Source organism: Megascapheus bottae, chromosome 36 (assembly GCF_031878675.1).
Source record: "Megascapheus bottae isolate mThoBot1 chromosome 36, mThoBot2.hap1, whole genome shotgun sequence".
Taxonomy (NCBI): domain Eukaryota; kingdom Metazoa; phylum Chordata; class Mammalia; order Rodentia; family Geomyidae; genus Megascapheus; species Megascapheus bottae.
The window spans coordinates 777,902-798,437 of NC_143544.1; the positions used below are offsets into that span (position 1 = coordinate 777,902).

General features: G+C 43.4%; 1 protein-coding gene across 4 annotated transcripts in view; it reads right to left on the minus strand.

Moving 5' to 3' along the window:
- Mrtfb (myocardin related transcription factor B) overlaps positions 1 to 20,536 on the minus strand; it is a 66,863-nt gene that overhangs the window by 38,920 nt on the left and 7,407 nt on the right. The window contains exon 2 of one of the 4 annotated variants that reach the window (XM_090324668.1): positions 18,172 to 18,234. The exons of 1 other annotated variant lie outside the window; for it this stretch is intronic. In XM_090324668.1, coding sequence (XP_090180794.1) covers positions 18,172 to 18,234 — 63 coding nt within the window. Of the gene's footprint in view, positions 1 to 1,041; positions 1,450 to 5,509; positions 5,711 to 18,171; positions 18,235 to 20,536 lie in introns of those variants that run through there. 2 more of the 4 variants (XM_090324671.1, XM_090324672.1) reach the window with 2 other exon arrangements.

Here is a 20,536-nt window from a genome sequence, read left to right on the forward strand (position 1 = left end):
TGCTTTTACTCATATGGGCTCTTATTATAATTCCACAGAAAAAGTTTTATGTACCAACAAGAATTCGCTGGTGTCTAGTGAATAGTGTCCTCAAAATTCCTATGCGACTGTGTATGGAGCTAAGATGACATGGGCCACGAGGCGGGACCTCACTCACTAGGGTGAGTGAACTGACCAAAGACAGCAGCGCTCCAGGAGGGGCCCTGGGGTGAGCACACAGCAGCGGTGGGACAAGAAAGGGCCCTGACCAGAAACCAGGCCCTATGCGCTTCCAGCCTTCAGGAACTGTGGGAAAAGTGATGCTGTGGTGTTGTGTCATTGCAGCCTGAGCTGACTAAGACGACTGCAGACACAAGAGGAATGCTAAGCATTGCCCTTTTATCAGGCAGAAGCCCATTTAACAAACCTGATAAAGCCACCATTAGGAAATAACCCCAAACCCACTGTTTGAAACTAGCAGATTTTTTTGAAAGCTTTGAATAAAAGCAGGCTGGTGTCATACTAGTCTGTCACCTCACTGAGGTGGGACTGCAGACAAATTTCCAGGGGCCACAGGGGAGTTCTGATGGGGCAGGCCCAGGACAGCCGAGATGCCCGGTCCCTGGGTGTGTCCTGACGTCTCAGCCCAGGACAGAGAGGCCTGCTCTCAAATATTCTTCCCTGAGGACATGCACAGCTCTGCCTGCACACCTGGGTCCAGAGGGAGACCACATGGTCAGGGTGCACGCGGACCACTCACTTGTGTCCCAGAAGGCTGGTGTGCAGAACCTGAAGGGTGTGCAGAGACGTGATCTGAGAGACAGGAGGAAGCTCTGGGGGCACAGCGGGGCTTCTGACCTCAAGGTTTTGGATTTTTTCCCAAGCACACTGTAAATCCGTGGCTCTGGAGACTGTGGGAGAGCGCTGTGAGGATGGGAACGTTCCATGTGGCGTCTGCCAGGCACATGTGGCTATCTGCTGTGCAGCTAAAATGTGGCCAATGTGCCTGAGGAAGTGAATTTTTAAGTTTTTATTTCTTTTTAAGTATTCTAGTCAATTCACCTTGTTATCTAGTGAACTCCTGGGCTTACTCCTGGGCTCCTTCCATCCTCTCAACCTCCTGTACCGATGGATAGCTGGTTGACAGGTGCCACACCCGCTCACCACGTGTGGATAGTGAATATGACGGGCAGAGTTCCGTACCAGTTTATTTCCATGAACTGGCAGTTATCTACTTTATCCGATCTATGTTCCCAGCCTATTGCACTCGGAATACCTCAAACATCCACTTTCTTCTTTCAAAGTCCACGATAGATATGCCTCAATAATCTATGCCAGAGTACTGTCCTGTTTTCCAGGCAATCTATTACAAACTGCCACACCGTTCATCCTGGATGTTCTTCAAATAGTCTGAGGCAGAGTTGAGAATCTCTGAAATTCTTCTCATCCCAACTCCTGGGTTGAATCATAGAGTCAAGAGGACAGTGACCTATGAGATAGTACCACAAATCACACTGGAGTGTCTGCAGTATTTTAATGGTCACTCACTGAATTTGAGGCGATCAGTGACTGTTAGCCAAGTTACGCACAACACAGTTTTTTTTTCTTTCTTTCCTTTCTTCCTTTTGGTCTATCATGGGACTTGAACTCTGGGCCTGGCTCTGTCCCTGACCACTTCAGCTCAAGGCTATCACCCTACCCACCCCTTGAGCCACAGCACCACTTCCCATTTTCTGGTGACTAATTGGAGATAAGTCTCATGTACTTTTTAGGGCCTGGGCTGGCTTTGAACCTCGATCTTCAGATCCCAGTCTCCTGAGTAGCTAGGATTACAGGCATGAGCCACTCTGCCTGGCCGCAGTTTTCTTTTTATTGCACTTTACCTTCAACGTTAGAGAACTCTCTCTATCAACCTTTCTATCTTTTTAGTCCACTTATTACCATTTTGCCTTTGCTAAGTAAGTATGCTGCAGCATTGGTATTATGAGTCATTTGTCCCCAAAATGACTCATATTAAAATAATTATATGACATAATCTCATTATATTATATGACATGATTTTTTCCCTGAAAAATTCATAATTATCATTTTTTCTACTGTCAAGTCAGCATGATCTGTAACACCTTCCTTTGCTCAGTGTGTCTAGAAATTAATTTTAAATCCTATGTATGTGGAGCATAATTAGAACATGTTCAAAGCTAAGAGATTCTCCACTGCTGCTATGATAAAAGAAGCTGATCTAAGTAGAATGCTGCTTTGAATTTTCTCATGAAAATTTCTTGCCTATAGCAAAAAATACTAACCTCTCCAAATAGTACTTACTGGAAAAATCACCTAAGTGTAGACCAACTTGTGGCAATACCACTTGTTATTCAAACATTTCCCATGCTGTGGTGTCAACCAGTGACCAGTGGTCGAGACAGTAGCTCCCCTTGGGCTGGACACAGAGCTTGGCTGGCATGTGCAAGATCTGTGTGAAGTGGGGGGAGGGTCTCTTTTTCAAATGTTACTAACATTTCTTGTTGAGTTATTTCAAAAATGCCAGAATTTACTCAAAGACTGTTTCTCTCTGCTCCCACACCATGATATTTTCAGCCAACTAGCATTATCCACAGTAACACAAAAATATCACAATATAAACAAGCAAGCACCTGAGAAGCAGGGTACCTCCAAGTCGCTTACAGTAGACATTAAGTCAGCAACTTCAGACAGCAGGCTAGTGTCTGTGTGATTAGAATTATATGAACCAAAATTATTCTCCTATCACCTAGAAATTTACTATTAATGCATTAAAAGAAAATCCAACCCAGGGGCTTAAAACTCTAGATACCCAGAAGGCTGAGATCTAAGGATCATAGTTTGAAACCAGCCCTGGCAGCAAAGTGCATGAGACTCTTATCTCTAATTAACCCTAAACAAAAAAAGCTCAGGTACAGTGTCTAGGCTCTGAGTTCAAGCCTCAGAACTGGCAATAAAAAAAAATAAAAATAAATCTAGATGCTGCTTTTTCAAACAGATTAAAAACAAAACCCTGTCAAACATGAGTAGAAAATCAGATATGATTTGATGGGAAATTTCACACTTGAGGAATAAACTATAAGGCATTATTAACCATCATTTATACAGTTAGCTGACAAAACAGTATAGGACTACTAAAACTCTAGTGAGAAATTAATCCCAGGTGTTTGCACAACGGCTGGCATGTTGACGGCCTTTCAGAAATTACTACAATGCGTGTTCTGTCATCTAGCACTCAATGCAGATGAAGCCCCTGTGCCTTGTCCCCATGTGGCAATCCGGTGATCTGTGAGATGGACTGCTGCTGCTCATCTGCAGACAGCAGCTGTGACACAGCCCATTGCAGGGCTCTGTTTCTCACAGGAACTAAGTTTTTCATATGATTTCAAAGTAGATTTCTACAAAATTTATCTATTTTTCTTTTCTAAATAAACCCTGATCTGAGGTAGCAGATCCCCCCCCCACACAGAACACACAGAAAAGGAGTAGTAATAATATATACTTTCATCAGATATAAATCAAAGCCCAGTTCAACACAACTGTGGTAAGATGAACAAACTTTACCATCCAATTTGTTTTTGTACAGTATTTTTTGAAACATGAACAAAAGTTCTTTCCTTACCTCTTTATATCTACAAATCTTTAGGATGGTATTGCACAGGCACGTCTCTACTTTGTAGGCATATACAGACTGAATTTAGTGTTTATATATGTAACAAGAGGTAACACAGGATTAGCAAAGAGGAAGAGGATGAGAAGCTAGCCTTAAGGCAGACATCCCTTGTAAACAGCAGGAAGTAGATTCTGTTTTTCCTCATGATACGGATGAAGAAAGGTTCAGAACAATGAACATGGGCAGGACACCACACTAGTAAATGATGCACCAGGGATTTGAGCCTGAGGACACCTCACTCCCTAGTTCATGCATTCCATATCACCGTATCACCGCAGCTCAAGCTGCACCTCAGAAGTGCTGAGCTGGGGAGGAGAACCCACCCATTCTGGAGACATCAATGCTGTTGTGCTGACAGTGCCCCACCCCATTTTGTACTCCTGGTGCCCAGGATCAAGCCTAGGGCTGTGCACGTGCCAGGCGTGTGCTTTACTCCTTTACAGGAGGCTAAACCCCCTAGTTCCTGTCTTTCTGCCTTTAATCCTTGCCTTTTATGCTCCTTAAGCATTTGCTTCTACCTTTACGGTTTTTCAAGTGGTATATGAATATATGAAGCTAATGGGAACTAATACTTGTAAATGTGACTCAAATGAAACACAGATAAAAGTTAGTTTTTTAAAAAAAAATTAATGATTTATAAAGTTTTGATTCTGCCCAATGACTCTCCAGAAATGTGCCTTAAAAACTGGAGTGACACTGGTTTTTATGTAAGTCTACAATAAAGCATGCTGGGTATAAACAGGAGCAACATATTGTTCAGTTCACAGCAGCAGCTACTGACACTTCACTGTGTGTCATTCATTCCTGTGCAGGCTCCTTTGGTTCTATCCATACCAAAAACGATCTCAACTCTACCAAGCCCAGTCACTATCGCTTCTTATAGTTTATATCTATAATCATCTGTCATTATATGCTCATATTCTAAATGAGGGGGGGAGTGGGGAGAGGAACATCCATGTGGAGGGGTTTTCAGTGGTCCTTTGGTGGCAACAGTGTATTTGCACTCTGAGATTCTATAGGATGAACAAGAGCCAGTGGGAAGGCCAGGCACCAGGGAAAGGAAAAAAAGGCTCCTGAGGTAGGACTTGAAACAATGTTCAAAGAAAGCAGGCAGAGGCCTCAAATCTACAAGGAACTTACTGAGACCCCTGAATTCAGTCCTTAAACCATGATCCATGGGGTCTAGCTACCGCAGCGCAGCCTTCGCATTGGCTTGCATCTGCAGGGTAGGGACAGGCACAGCACTGCCCGGCCTCTGACCATTTTCTTGGGTCAGGACTGGGTTGGGCTTGCGGTTAGTAGTCACTAACCGTATTCTCAAGCTTACTCTTTGCTTGCTTTGTTGGGGAGGAAAAAAAAACACCAAAACCAACCCAAGCCAAAAACTGTGCAATATACTTTTAAAACAAAAAATAAAAAAAAATGTATTGTGCATTACAAGCAACTGACCGTCATTCAGGATTTAATTAAGAAACAGTTAGCTCCTTCCTGGCTTTAAACAATACAAATGGCTAATATGCTAAGTGAGGGAAAATTAATTTTCCGGGAATTATGTGTATGCAAACCTAAAAGAAGCGGTGGGTGCTCTAATGTTGAAAAGCAAATGGCTCCTCAAAAAAAAAAAGCATAGAAAATACACAAAATGCAAGACAATATTTTCCTGAAATCAGGATGGGCTTCCCAAGCCCCCTCACTGGATCCTGACTGCGACATTCCTGGAGTTGGCTGGGCTCGGGCCCCACAGCGGATGGGATGGTGGCGGCACGAGCGTCCCGCGTTCCGGGGAGGAGCAGGCACACGCACAGACCACAGACCGCAAGCAGACAGACGCACACTGACCTTCCTTGAGACTTTTCTGGAGGCTCCCCTCAAGGCATTCCTTCTCTTTTAAAGGCTCGAAATCCCCAGCAGTGAGGATCTCTGGGAAGCCCTGTGGCTGCTTCTTGGCGCTATCGATCATGGTGAGAGGCTTTGGGAGGCGGCAGCATCGGCGGCGGGAGAAGGCTGGCTCGCAGGACGCGGCTCCTCACGCCCGGGGGGCGCGGGTCTCGGAGTGGCAGAGGGCGGCCATCCCCGTCGGCTCAGCTCAGCTCAGCTCCGCTCAGCTCCGCTCCGGGCTGACCTGCACGCACACACACCCTGCGCGCACACTCACCGGCCCGCAGCCCAGCGCCGGCTCCCACGCCCGCCCCCGAGCCAGCGCACCGGGCTAAGCCCCGCCCCGCCCGCCCCGCCCGCCCCGGCCGGCTTCCCCCGCGCCGCCGCGCGCCTCCATCTGCAGCCCCAGAGCCCGAGCGCTGACGAGCACTGAGTCAGGCGGTTATAAATAAACCCCAGTGGTGACGAGAAGACTGCGGATACCTAAGGCGACCAGCCGCTGCAGCCTGTGGTCCCCTGGGCTCGGGGCTGCGGAAACGCTTCCTACCGGACTCTCAGGGCGGCAGCCGAGTGAGGGCCGGCCCGGGAGGGAAGCGGTTCCGTCCCGTCCCGTCCCTCGGAGCCGCGGGCCGGGCGGGCCGGGCCGGCGGGGGAGCGAGGAGGCGGCGGCCGCCAGCGCTGGCCGCGCGGAGCTCCCCTTTGTACCCGAGACGCCGACCCAGCTCAGCCCCGGGCGGCAGTTCCCCTTCCCACCACTAGTCAGCCCGAGCCAACATCGCCATGCCGGCCTGCAGGAAAAGGAGCCCCGCGTGGGAAGCGTGGCCCCGGGGAGCTTCGGAGCTCCGCCTGCCGCCGGCCCCAGCTCACTCCCCAGGCGCCATCGGCACGGGGCGCGCGCACTGCGGGCCTGGGCAGAAGAAACGCCAGGCAACCGATTTCCACACACACCGAGCATCTACCTGCCGCCCAAGGATGGGTGTTCAAAAAATGGTGCAAAGCAGGCCTTGCTCTACGAGCTGCCCACCAACACTTAGCAGAGTGCCCAGAATATTCATTCTCCACTTACAGCAGAGACCCGGATGAATGAATGAATGAATCAAGTGTAACAAGAAAGCTGCTAATAAACACCGAGTTCTGAAGAAGTCTAGCATCAGCTGACTAAGCCACCAATCTGTGACCAACAACTCACTGTTCTCTAAAGAAAGCACATCTATTTGAAAGGAAATGAACACACACACTTCAATTAGGCACTCAGCACGACCCCCTCTGCGGAACAAAGCAGGCTGGAAGTCCCTGGGCTTCCCAGCTTACACACAGATGGGGCCGGAGGGTCCCTGTCCCTGGTTCCCAGGAGGGTCCCGGAGGGTCCCTGTCCCTGGTTCCCAGGCTGCTGGGCACTAAAGGCACACTGCCAACTCTCCTTCTGCCCTCCCGAGAATGGACACGCTTCCTGTCAAGGGAAACTCTGTCTGCAGGTAGCCTCGCCCTGTGCAGGTGAAGGGAGGGGCTTATTTTAGCACAGTTCTCAAACATGCCCTCTCCTATTCCACTATTGTTAGTAAGAAAGCCAACCAAGAATACGAGGCCAAGATCAAATCCCAGTACCAGACTACCTCCCCCAATAAAAAGCATTTTCTTCTGTGTCTGCCTCCACATTAGTAATAAAAAATAAGCGCCATTTCTGGGGGTATTTTTTAGGTTGATCACTTTGCAAAGATTATTTCATGTAACCCCTTGTGAAATCTTGTGATGTCTATAGTTATCTGGGCATTTAGACATTTTATACATTAAGACCAACATGACAAAGCTTGTTGTAGCCTTAGAATTTAACCCAAGTTTTAGTTCCTCAATGCTCAGATTTTTTTTTTACTGCAAATCAATACATTGCTTTTCTCTAGAATATCAGCATTTCCAGGCTTCATTCTGATCTTTAGACATTTATGAGCAGAAATTTTTGTGACCTTCTAGTAATTCTACAGGAGAAAGAAAGCAGAAGCAATTATGCCATGATGATTTCACAGAATTTTAACTTTTTATGAACTAATGTAAGCGCTTTATTTAGTGCCTGTTGTGTGCAATGATCTAAGTGCTTTTAATACATTATTTCATTTATCTTGCCAGCACACCTGTGAAGTCCATCTTATTATCTCAATTTGCAGATGGGAAAACTGAGGCATAGAACATCAAATACTCTGTCAGTGGCAGCCTATCTTGTAAGTGGTGGCCAGGACACCATTACAAGTAGACTCCAGGGTCTATATTTTTTATGTTTTTGGTGGTGGTGGTCCATCGTTGGACTTGAACTCTGGGCCTGGACACTGTCCCTGAGCTCTTCAGCTCAAGGCTAGTGCTCCACCACTTGAGCCATAGTGCCACTTCTGGTTTTCTGGTGGTTAATTGGAGATAAGAGTTTCACAAACTTTAGTACCCAGGCTGGCTCTGAACTGTGATCCTCAGATCTCCGCCTCCTGAGTAGCTAGGATTAAAGGCGTAAGCCACCAGAGCCTGGCTCAGCATCTACATTCTTAATGACACTGCAAAAGGAATACTGAAAACAGCCAAAGCCAACATTTTCTTTCCCAGGAAGCTGCTTTTAAGTCCTGAAAACGAAGTCCAGAGTCATGGGCTCATTTCTCTTTTTGCCACTGGTAGCTCCCTTCACTGAATCCTACAGTCTCCAGCACTAACTCATGGCTGCCCTGTATGCCCATCATGCTACTGTTACAGCTGAACCCTTCAGGTTTCTCCTTGGCCTAGCTCACTGCCTCTGCTGCCCCTACCGCAATTGGCCAGCTACTAATTCAGCCACATGTCTTTGGATTGAATTATGGAGGAAGGAAGGAAGCCTTCATTCTCTTTCATAAGAGGCCCAGGGTCACTCCCAAAATTGCTTTCCTTTAGGTTCCTGCATGTTTCTGACCACTTTGTCATTTAGTTCTGTTGTCACATGAGGCAACTTCAGATGGTATGTGGTTTCGGTCACTTAAATGCATATGATAGATCTGCTTCCACCATGTTTTTACTACTGCTATAAATCAAGTCAACTTTCCCACCACCCCAAGCAGAGATATTTAATAAGCGTGAGAAAAACTGTATGGCTTAGAGTAGCAGCAATCCAAGAAAGACTTTGGGGAATTAGAACACAAACAGACGTGGCTCAGGGGATCTACAGAGAAACTTGGCAGAGCCAATGTATGCTTACAAAGTCGTTGAAGAAAAGATTCTCTGTGATGACGCTGTGCCTCAATAAGGAAGAAGCTGGGCATATTACTAATGAGTAAGGCTTCACTGGTGCCAAATACTCAAAAGTCACAAACGTAAAGAGCCTGTGGAGACTCAAGGGCTCATTGCTCCCAGTGTTCCTGCCATGGAGATGAGAGAAGAGGACTTTCCATGTTGTGTTGCTTTGTAGCTAGTCAGCGGGTAAATGACACTGAGCTCTGAGGCTTCATGCAGAGGTTGTGTGCTAAATTCAGTTAATGTGTGCTGAATACATTTCAGTGGAGGTTATAGTCAAGATTTTTTCTAGGGTGCCATATTTCAAGAAAAATAGGTATATTTGATCCCCATTCTAAATACTACTGAGAAATACTATACCTTCAGATCATTTCTAAATGGGTACGGTGTAAGACTTTCTTTGTAAAAAAAAAAAAAACCAAAAGACTTTGAGAGGAACAACTGAATAAAAATATTCTGTTGTACACAGAATAAAAGGAAACCAAACTGTGTATCTCCAAAAATCAGGTAATGTATCTTATAAGACCTTCATTTTTATTACTAAAATTGTGTGTGTATGTATGAGATGCACAGTGACATGTACCTATAACTCAAGTTACTTAGGAAGCAGAGGCAAGAAGTTCAAGAGGCTGAGGTCAGCCTGGGCTCTATGGTGAGATGCTACTTCCCCAAACTATATAGACATGAAAATGTACACACACACACACACACACACACACACACACACACAGAGGAGAGGTGTCCTGTGGAGTGGGGTTCACAGCTCCTGTGTGCCCTGTCCTCACCCTCTCCATTCCACCACCTGGCTCAATGGGGGCATGCTGACGTCCCTGAGTGGAGAGTGCTGGGTCTCTTCCTGCTCAGAGCAGTGGTACAGATGTGAAGGGAAAACCACTCAAGCTCTCCCACTATTCCGACAGTTTACAGTTAGATGAACCCCGCCTGCTCCACTCAACAACTACTTCCATCACCATGCCACAGTGAGGCCCTGGAAGCTTAAATGACTTGTCCAGCTGTGGTTCTGAAGAAGTGAACACACAACTTTTAACCTAGGCATATGGTTTGAGTCTCCTTGCTTTTCTCAATGAGCTGTGTGAGAGAACTGAGCTCTCAAAGGCATTCACTGTACACAATGAATTAACTTTTAAGTATCTAAAATGGTTCACTCTCTTATTCCTTGGAGAATGGAGAAAAAGTCATTCAAATCACATTTGTAGGACTTAATTCTCTTTCAGAGTCTGGACTGAGAAAAGCTTTCCCATCACTCTCTCCTTTCTCCTTGCCTGCTGGTTCCTCCCCTTTCAGGCATGCCACTCTGTAACCTGGATGAATGTTCCCTGTAAGAGGGAGGGAGGAGGGTGTGGGGAGGAGGGAAGAAAGAGGAAGGAGGAGGGAGGAGGCAGAAAGCTCATTCAGAGGGAGACCTGGGTGGTCTTCCTGAAATCCCACAGTAGAGAAGGCCGGGGCGGCAGGGGCGGCAGGCAGTGGCCTGGTGAAGTAACAGGGAGGGGGAGCAAGGACAATTAGTTCTCAAAATAGGGATGCTTCCAACCAACAGAGGCCGACAGACTTGTTCTATCTAGTAGAACACAAAATGACACTGAAACCGTGTGACAACATGAAATGGCTATCCACCCAAAGTTCCTTTTGACTGGCATACCCTCTCCTATATCCTTTGTGTTTGTGCACATAAGAGAAGCTTCAAATATTTCAGACGTGTGTGCGTGTGTGTGTGTATGTGAGAGAGACACAGAGAGAGAGATAGAGACAGACACACAGACTAGGGATAGGGCCCAGAGGCCTTGTGCTTGCAAGACAAGTGCTCTGAGAGCCAAAAGCCGAGTCTGAAACATAGGATTATGCCTCAATTCAAACACAATATTCAGAGAAGAGTACAAAATCGTGTCTACAAAACAGGGAATGTTAAATATTTTCTATGACGGTGTGCCAGAACTAAAAACCAACACACAATGGAAATCACAGATTCAGGTTTAACCCCGAAGGGCAAGGTCAAGCATTTTCTGGTTCAGAATGACACAGTGATTTACTCTGAATCATCTACCAGGACACAGGGGGAAAGGAGTGAGGTAGAGTACCTCACAAACAAGCCTGTGGGCTGAGAAGCCTGGAAAGGAAGGACAGCAAGAACATGCAGAGAACAGTGTGTTCAAAGATATCAAGACCCAAGAAGAATAATACAAGGGGCACACTTGAGCCAGGCTGCTGTACAGGGCGCAGTCAGGCACAGGGAAAGACTACATGGGGCCTGCAAGCTATGGAATATACAGGCTTTATCCTGAGAAGCCTTCAGGAAGCTTCTGGACCACATTCAGACCCACAGAGCAGTCAGGGCTGCAGGAGCTGTGTGCAGTACAGGAGGGTCATGCCCTCTGGGTGGCAGAGATGTTCCCCCATGGCATCACTACTGTTGCTCTAACTCAGGGAGTTTAACAAAACATGTTATCTTATAATGAGAAATCAGGAAAGAAAAATGCTCATTGATAGTCAATCATAGAAAACATAGAGCTGATTTATAGAACTAGTAGACTTTTATTTCACTCTTTAAATGTCAAAGAAATATTGCCATAAGAGAATGATCTATTGTAAGCTCTCGATTTTCCTGGAAATATAAAAAGATATGTGCCTAAAAGATTCAAAAGAACAAAGGAGTTACTTGCTCATTTACTGGAAGCATTTAAAATTTTTATTTCATTCATTTAGTTAAGTACCTTCAAGTACTGTGTTACGGTGAATATACAGAACACTGAGCATACTTCTGTATTCACAATCAGCATGGTGCTTGGTTAGAAATGAATTTTTCCAATATGGTCACAGTTTCTGCAAAGAGTGCAATGTGGGACTCAGTGCAAGAAGAGGGTAATGAAGACTGAAATGGATTAGTTTATATGGATGTTCACATGAATACTTTATTATATATGTATATATATATATGAACTACTAAATATGTACATATACTATGTAGGTATGTATATGTAGGTTCAACCAGTGCATATACACGGTATACACAAGTAATGTGTAATATATACATAAATACACACACACACACACACACACACAGGATCGCATGTATACACATATGCAACCCTGACTAGCTTAATGACGTAGATGGCTAAACAGAATGTTTTAATCTTTAGAAGGTATTTATTTGTATGTGCTTATTTATTTGCAGTACTGGAGTCTGGCATCAGAATCCCGGGCCCCTGTGCTTGCTAATCAGGTGTTCTACCAACTGAGTGACACTTCCAGCCCTTTAACTTCACTTATTTCTCCCTTTTGTTTGGAACTGGCCTTGGACCACGATCCTCCAAACCCACAGTCTCCTGAGTAGCCGGGATGTTGAGTATAAGCAACACAGTTGGCTTCAGGAGACTTTGAAAGAAGAACTATACTGTTCAAGTAAAATCTTACACTTACATTAGTTTTATATATCATCATTTATTTTTATTTGCCTTACGCAAAAGAGAAAAGCCACAGACTACTTTAAAAATGGCCTTGTTTTAACTCTCTATTAAAGCCAATCTTTTCTATTGTACTAGTGCTCTTTATAATTTCAGAGTCAGTTCCAGAGGCAACTGTGTCTTTAAAACTATATTCTTTATTAGCTGGACTTCCTTACTTTATTAAATCTTCCTGACCCTCAGTTTATAGGTCTTATAAAATTAAGAACCTACCTCATGGGTAAAAGGCCCAGTGAAGAGGAAAACCTCTGCTGGGCTTTTACTTGGCTAGCTGCCACTTGGTTGTAGGCCCTGTGTTTGGCGAGAAGAATGTGGTATGCACAAAACAGTGGACAGAGCCTTATTTGTAGGTGGGTCCAGAAAAATACCTGTTGGTAGTTGCATTTTCAAAGAGAGTGAAGGAAAGGCCTTGAGGGTGATCCAAAAGCAACTTAGCTACCTACCAAACCTAAGCACAACACTCACTAAAGGAAGACAACAAAAATAAAATCCAGACACTCAGTAATGTAACATTCACAGTGGTATATTAAAAATATAAAACAACCCCCCCAAAAACTAGACACTTAACAAGAGGCAAGAAAATGTGACTTATTTAATGGGAGACATTCATCGATTAAAAAGGACAACAAATGTAACTATGGATAGCTATTATTACTATGGAAAAGTATTTAAAAGAAAACATGAGGACATGAGAAGAGAAATGGACAATGTAGAAAAGAAAAGGAAACTTCTAGGTAAAAAAAAAACAAACAATCAAAAAACACCTAGACATTTTATTGAGTGGGATTAGCAACAGTAGACCTACTTAAGAAAGACCAGTAAAGTCTCAAAAACAAAGGCGGAGTTAACAGACATTATAAAAATTAAAGTGAAATTATTATAAAAGGCATCCCCCCCCAAAAAAGAATTAAAAGGCAACAGATCGGACAAACAAAATTGAGTGAAAAATGAAGAATTTAAACATAACTGTGGTAGGCAAGCCCAGCCTTATGGTATTGGTATTCCTAATCAATAGAACATGGCAATAGAAGAGCTACGAAAAGCTCACAGTTTTGTCTTGGTAGCAGACTTCTTAGTCACAGGCTTTAAACAACATGGAAGCTGCCATATTGGGGATGCCCAGGGGATGCCCTCCAGCAACTGCAAGCCTGGAGTCCCCAAGGGCTAGTCTTGCTAAGAATGGTGGGAGTAAGCTTAGAAGAGGTTCTTTCTCCAGATCAGCCCTGGCTGACACCATCTCCTGGCTCCTGAAAGACCCCGAGGCAGAGGCAACCAGCTATTCATACCTGTACCCTGCCCTGCACAAACAGAGAGGAGAGACATGTGCTGCCATACTAAGGTGCTATAGTGCTACAGTTTCAAGTCATTTAACAGCAATCGTTCATCAATACATTGGTCATACCAGCAATTCCCTTCAATGTAAATGGTGAAACACAGCAATTAAGATTATCAGGTTATTATGTCAAAAAGAGAGATCTAGCTACATGAAATGAGTTCTGTAAGTAACCACGTCATAGATACAGATGAGTTAAGGGTAAAAACATGGAAGATGGTATCTCACATCAGGCTACGCGAAGAAATCCAATGCGGCTATATTAGTATGAGGAAGCTGACTTCAGAAGGTCCATTACCAAGGAAGGAATGCTCCAAAATGTGAAGGTATCAGTGCATCAAGGACACTTATCAGATCCAAACACATGAAACAGAAAAAAAGCACTGAAGCAGAAATGAACACACCAGGCTGGGCACTGGAGACACATGCCTGTAATCCTAGCTACTCACGAGGCGGAGATCTGAGGATCACAGCTCAAAGTCAGCTTGGGCATGAAGTCCAAGAGACTCTTATCTCCAATGAAACACCAGAAAACCGGAAGTGGCACTGTGGCTAAAGTGGTAAGGTGGTGGCCTTGAGCTGAAGAGCTCAGGGACAGTGTCCAGGCCCAGAGTTCAAGCCCCATAACGGATGGAAGGAAGGAAGGAAGGAAGGAAGGAAGGAAGGAAGGAAGGAAGGAAGGAAGGAAGGAAGGAAAGGAAGGAAGGAAAGGAAGAAAGAAAGGAAGAAAGGAAGGAAAACAAGCAAGCTCAATAATTGCTTATATCCACAGACAGCAAACATGCAATTATGCCCCATCAGTAAATTGTTATTTAACTGAATATCACTTCTTTGGAAAAAAATGGAAATTAACATACATAAATGTAGAAGATGGTGTTAAAATATACTTGAAAAGTAACACTTTCTCATGTTATGAATGTCTCACTATCACTGCTTTTCCCCCAGAGCTGAGGGCTGAACTCAGGGCCTCCAGTGTTCTTGTACTGAACTAAATCCTCAACACCCACTGTTACTCTTTGTGAGAGACAAACACCTTCCTGTGCGCTCATTTTTCAGCATTTATATCTTACCTATATTTTAAGCACCAACCAAGGGCCATACAATTCTCTAGTACATTCCAGGATCTATTTGTGATCAATTTATTACTTTGCTTTAGTTTCTTTCTTCTTTTTTTTTAACTTTAAACCTAGGTAATCTAGAATCACCTGGGTTTCTTTTTTTTAAATTTAAGATTTGTATGATTAGTTTTTAAGTTAGGTATTTACTATAAGAACAATAAAACCACATTGTGTAAAATTTGGAAAGAGGTCGAGGAGTTTGGAGTAGTGGTAGAGTGCTTCCCTAGCATTTGGTTCCCTTGGTACCAAATGCATAGAAAAAGCCAGAAATGGTGCTGTGGTTCAAGTGGTAGAGCTCTAGCATTGAGAAAGCCCAAGGACAGTGCTCAGGCCCTGAGATCAAGCTCCAGGACTGGCAAAAAAAAAAAAAAATGAAAGAAAGTAAGAACTGAAGAAAAAAATTAGTTCCAACAAACCTAATGTAACAATTTATGAGATTTTTTTTCCATGCACATTTAAAAATACTATTTATATTGACAGGAAAGTTTATGCCTCTTCACCTATTAAATCATGTACATTCATGAAGCCAACATTTTCCTGTTAGCCTGCATTTCTGACTGTTTTTTAGAAGATGACAAAAAATAAGTTTTCATTTGTACTACTAATTTTGAGAGGTTTGCTTGAGATCATAAATCAACTAACTTGTTTATATTCCATTTTTTAAACTCATACAAAGCCTATTAAGAGAATCAAATGTGAAGAGAATCAAATGTCAAGTAAGGAGTCTGATTGTTCAGGGCCCCTATTTAATACAACTCTACAGACTCACCCACGGATTACTTCTTTGAAAAAAAAAGATGCAGACAAAAAAACCCCCAAAACAATCCATACAAAATCTCACAGCAAGCCTGCTCTCTGCAATGTGGAACACTGTTCACCTCTGCAATGGCTCTTTGCAGTTAAGGCCACGTACAATGCAAATAAATCCTAATTACCCACTCATTTCCTTAAGTTATTCAGGCTCCAGATCTCTTGGGTTCTGCCCTTTTCATTTATTTTTAGCATTATATTCTTTTTTTTTGTTTTAAAGAAATGTGTAATAATACACAGTAAAATATCTTAAGGGGATCCAGATGGAGTGAAAACACTTTCCAGAGCTGCCCTCGAGGGTGACCTCAAGCCTTGTGTGGGACAGGCGCCACCAGCCACGGTCCTCAGGGGAACACGCTGACACAGGAGCTAAGGCTGCTCTTGCCGTCCCAAAGGTCACAGGGAAACATCTATGTTCTTAACATACATATTGGTTTGTTAGAAGAAGATTTCTTAATTTAACCTATTTCATTGTTAAATGGCTGGGTTTAAAAAATGAAAAAAAATATAAATACAATTATGACTTACATTTCCTAACATCAAAATGAAAATGATAAAGAATGTAGACGATGACTTAGAATAAGACATCCCTTGAAACACGACAACTGTTTTATTACTTCCAAATCCCAGGTCTTCTGTATAGTACTTATATATGTCTCCCATGCCTTAGAGTCACAGCAATCCTATCTACTCTCCACCTTCCTAGAACAAGGAGAGAAAAAGAAACCCTGTAAATCAGCCCCTGATATGACTGAGGGTCTGTTCAGGAGTTCACCAAATGGAATGACCCTACTGGAATTCCTTCAAGCAGCCTGTGAAAATGTCAGAATGGAGTCTTGTTTTGGAGGTCAGAGTCCCTAGAGGGCTCTGAGTTTTGGCCTGTTTGTCTTTTCACATGCCTTACTATTGGAAAATCTTTCCTTGTAGACACTGACTGATGCCCAGAGTATGTGAGGCTTGTGGGAACTGGCAGTACCCATAGGAGACGAGCTTCATGGGAAATCCATGCTTACCACCCAGGCCCACAAACAGCTTATCAGATAAGCTGCTCTTCAAATATGATGAGGGACCTGAGACACAGAAGTCATTCTGATTTCTTTACAAAGAAATACTCATGGAACAGGGCAAAAAACTACTGGAGCTATTGAAATAAATATTTTAATATAAACGCTAACTCTGTGCTCTGTATCAACACCAAATAGAGATGAACTTACCTAATTGTTGAGGGGTAACCCTCCCACCTCAATTTGAAGATGAGCAAATGCAGGCAAAAGCAGAAAAATCACAGCAATTAATGGTGAGGCCAGGACCAAGACTCAGCCTCAGTGGCCTTAGACCATTGGTGCTCTAAACCTTCCTGGCAAGTAAGGGTCAAGCCGCTGAGGCTGGTAACCAGTCTAGACGTTGAGTGCTTTCCATCAGCCATGTGAGCACCAGTCACTTGTCATGCTTCATCTTAGCTGTTCTCCCAGAAGCCAAAAGATCATTGCATCTCTTAGCCTACAATTAGTGCTCGAAGAAACTGGTTTAAAGGAGGAGGACTATGAGGTCCAACCTGGGGTGAGCCCTCTCCATTGAAGTAGGTGTTGGGCATTAGGCCACTCAAAGCCAGGGATATAGCTCAGAGAACTATATATCTCAGAGAACTTGTCTAGTAATGTTTAAGATCCTAGGTTCTTCATCTTCTCCATCATCTGCAAGTATCAACTATACATTAATTTTCTGCATAAAGTCAGGGGAATTAACTTTAAATAATATTGAGTCAATTCATTTTTGAAATGTCAACTTTGTGCTAGAGGCATAAAATCTAGAGATTATTTTTGGGTAAGAGATATAATGATCAGTCAACAAATGTTATTCCTAATGATAATGAAAATATCCTCATTTTCATCCTTGGAACACCAATTTTTTAATACTTTGACAGATCAGAGTATTTGATAGAGCAAATGTTTCTTATTTCTGGAACAGTATCTTTCTGCTACGTGAGGATCCAGGCTTTTACTAAGCACCTGGAGTCTGGAGTGCTGACTGACAGTCCTGGCATTCGACACCAGAGACAGTCAGATGGTATAGCTTTCCTTGTTAGGCTTCTATTAAACACAGATACTACATATCAAAATTTTAAGCTAATGAATACAGACATTCGCATTTTCTTAATGAAAACAACAACATACATGACCATAAAATAACAAACAATTTGGACTTTACAAAAGCTGAAATACTGCATTTTTAACTGATATTCTGATGCTACTATAAAAACAATGCATACCTGCCAACTCTTGAAAATCACAAATAGGAAAATATTGCATATTCTAAATTAGACACTTTATTTTGGTGAGTGATATAAATTGAATCAATTTCTCCTTCCTTTTAAGAACAAAGGGAAGTCTGATAAGTTGAGAGAGCTGGCATGTATGTTTAATGATTCTGCAAGGACAGTGTTTAAACAGCAACAGGATTAACTGGGACCTACAAACACTCCATCAGCTCCCTCGATGGAGGCATATTTCCCTGTGCCACGCGGGTGACAGGGACATGGACAGCACGTGCTGAGATGAGGGGCAGCCAAAGGAAGACACATGGGCCAGAAGCTCCCACACGGACACTGCGATGGTCACAAGGCCACGGAGCGCGTCTCAGACTTACCCACGCTCACAGGCTGAGCCAGCAGAGGAGGCTGGAGTCCTGACTCCCACAAGACTACACTTCCTGTTAATAGGAGGGCAGCAGGTGAGGGTAGGAGAGCCAACAGTACAGATCAGTTAAAGGAGATAGAAAGACATTGAGTATGAAATTGGCTTACTAGTCTATGTGATTAGTAATTACAAACCAGAGAAATTTCTAATACATTTGTCATTCTAATATAACTACATTGTTGCTTTCTGTCATAACAGTACACGAGTGATGCCTTAAAATATAAGCCAAATAACACATTTTTAATTATGGGTCGCTTTTTCCCAGGATAGTCCCCGTAGTTGATAGGCTGTTTTTCAGTTATGATGGAGAACAGGTAGCCAATGCCCATAATTTCTCTCACCCAGTGGTTGGGTCAGGTGGCAGACGTAAGTAAACAGAGTCACAAGTTAATTTTACTAGATCTCTCGGCCCAGCAGAGCCACCGATAGTAAATTATTCAAGTCCAAGAAGTCTTGAGATGTCTAGTAGCTAGGAAGTTATACTTTAGTAATCCTCCCTCCCTCCCTTTCTCCAGATCTTAGCCTTCTGAGTTGCTAGGATTATAGGCAAGAGCCACCAGCCCCTGGGTAGTGATATTTCTTAAGTAGCTATTTATATTAAATGTGCTATATTAAATTGCTTTCTGAGGTACGGCAAAGAATGTCTTTCATAAATTACTTTGTTTACCCACAAGTGGGACGTCTAGCAAAAACCATATGGTGGACTCTAATTTTAAGACAATCATCTTTTTTTTTTTTTGCCAGTCCTGGGCTTGAGCTCAGGGCCTGAGCACTGTCCTTGGACTTTCTCAAGGCTAGAGCTCTACCACTTGAGCCTCAGCACCACTTCCAGCTTTTTTGTATGTATGTGGAACCACGGAATTGAACCCGGGTCTTCGCGCATGCTAGGCAAGCACTTTAACCACTAGGCCAAACTCCCAGCCTGACAATCATCTTTAGAAAAGAAATAATGTACCTCTATGCCTACAGGTCAATTTTGTAGGTAATTATTTTTATAAGTTTAAGTTTACATAGCCAATTACTATTATGCTATTAGCCTTCCTTAGTTTAAAAAGCCTGATAAATTACTCAGAATGAGATTCCAGGAGTGCTATATTAAAACTTCTTCCACCCTCCACCCAGAGATAGCTAGAGAGTGTTCACATTGGCTTTGAGATCAGACTCAGTGCCAGCTACAGATGGGAAGATGACTCCCACACAGCCTGTCCTGTTCGGATGTGTTCAGCCACACATTGAAGCAAACTAAATTCTTAGTAACAATGAAACTAAATCATTAGAAACCCAGCTCAGAAAAAAAGAACAGAGATGTTCTGGGTTTTTATTTACCTTGTGAAACAAAACATGCTACCGAATAGGAGATTTTGTAAAGGCCATTTTGAAAGACAGTATGTCATCTTTAAGATGCTTAGAAGGCTTCTTGCATTTTGAAGGGTTCCACAAATAAATTGTCACACAAGGGACCCAAGTTGCAGCAATTAAGAAAAAACCTTAACCGGGTGTGGTGGCTCACATCTGTAATCCTAGTTACTCAGGAGACTGTGATCTGAGGATTGTGGTTCAAAGCCAGATCAGGGCACAAGCACTAGAGACCATGAGACTCTTATCTTCAGTTAACCACTAGAAAACTGGAAGTGGCTCTGTGGCTCAAGGCGTAGGGTGGAGCCTTGAGCTGAAGAGCTGAGGGACAGCGCCCAGGCCCAGAGTTCAAGCCCTATGACCAACAACAACAACAAAAAAAAAAAAAAAAAGAAAGAAAGAAAGAACGAACTTGGGGTTGGGAGTTTGGCCTAGTGGTAAGAGAACTTGCCTAGCATGCATGAAGACCTGGGTTTGATTCCTCAATACCCCACATACATAGAAAAAGCTAGAAGTGGTGCTGTGGTTCAAGTGGTAGAGTTAATACTCAAGGACAGTGCTCAGGCCCAGGACTGACCCCCCCCCAAAAAGAAAGAAAGAAAGAAAGAAAGAAAGAAAGAAAGAAAGAAAGAAAGAAAGAAAGAAAGAAGTTTACTTTTGCACTTTATAATTGTATTTAATATATGTTTTACAGGTTGATCAAAAAATATAAAGAAGCTGGGCATTAGTGGCTTAGATATTGAGGAGGTTGAGATCTGAGCATCATGGTTCAATGCCAGTCCAGGCAAGAAAACTCATGAGACTCTTATCTCCAGTTAACCACCAAAAACCGGAAGTGGAGCTGTGACTCAAAGTGGTAAAGCTCTAGCCTTGAGCAGAAAATCTCAGAGAAAGCTCAGGGATAGCACTCAGGCCCTGAATTCAAGCCTTAAGCCTAACAACAACAACAAAGTAAGTCT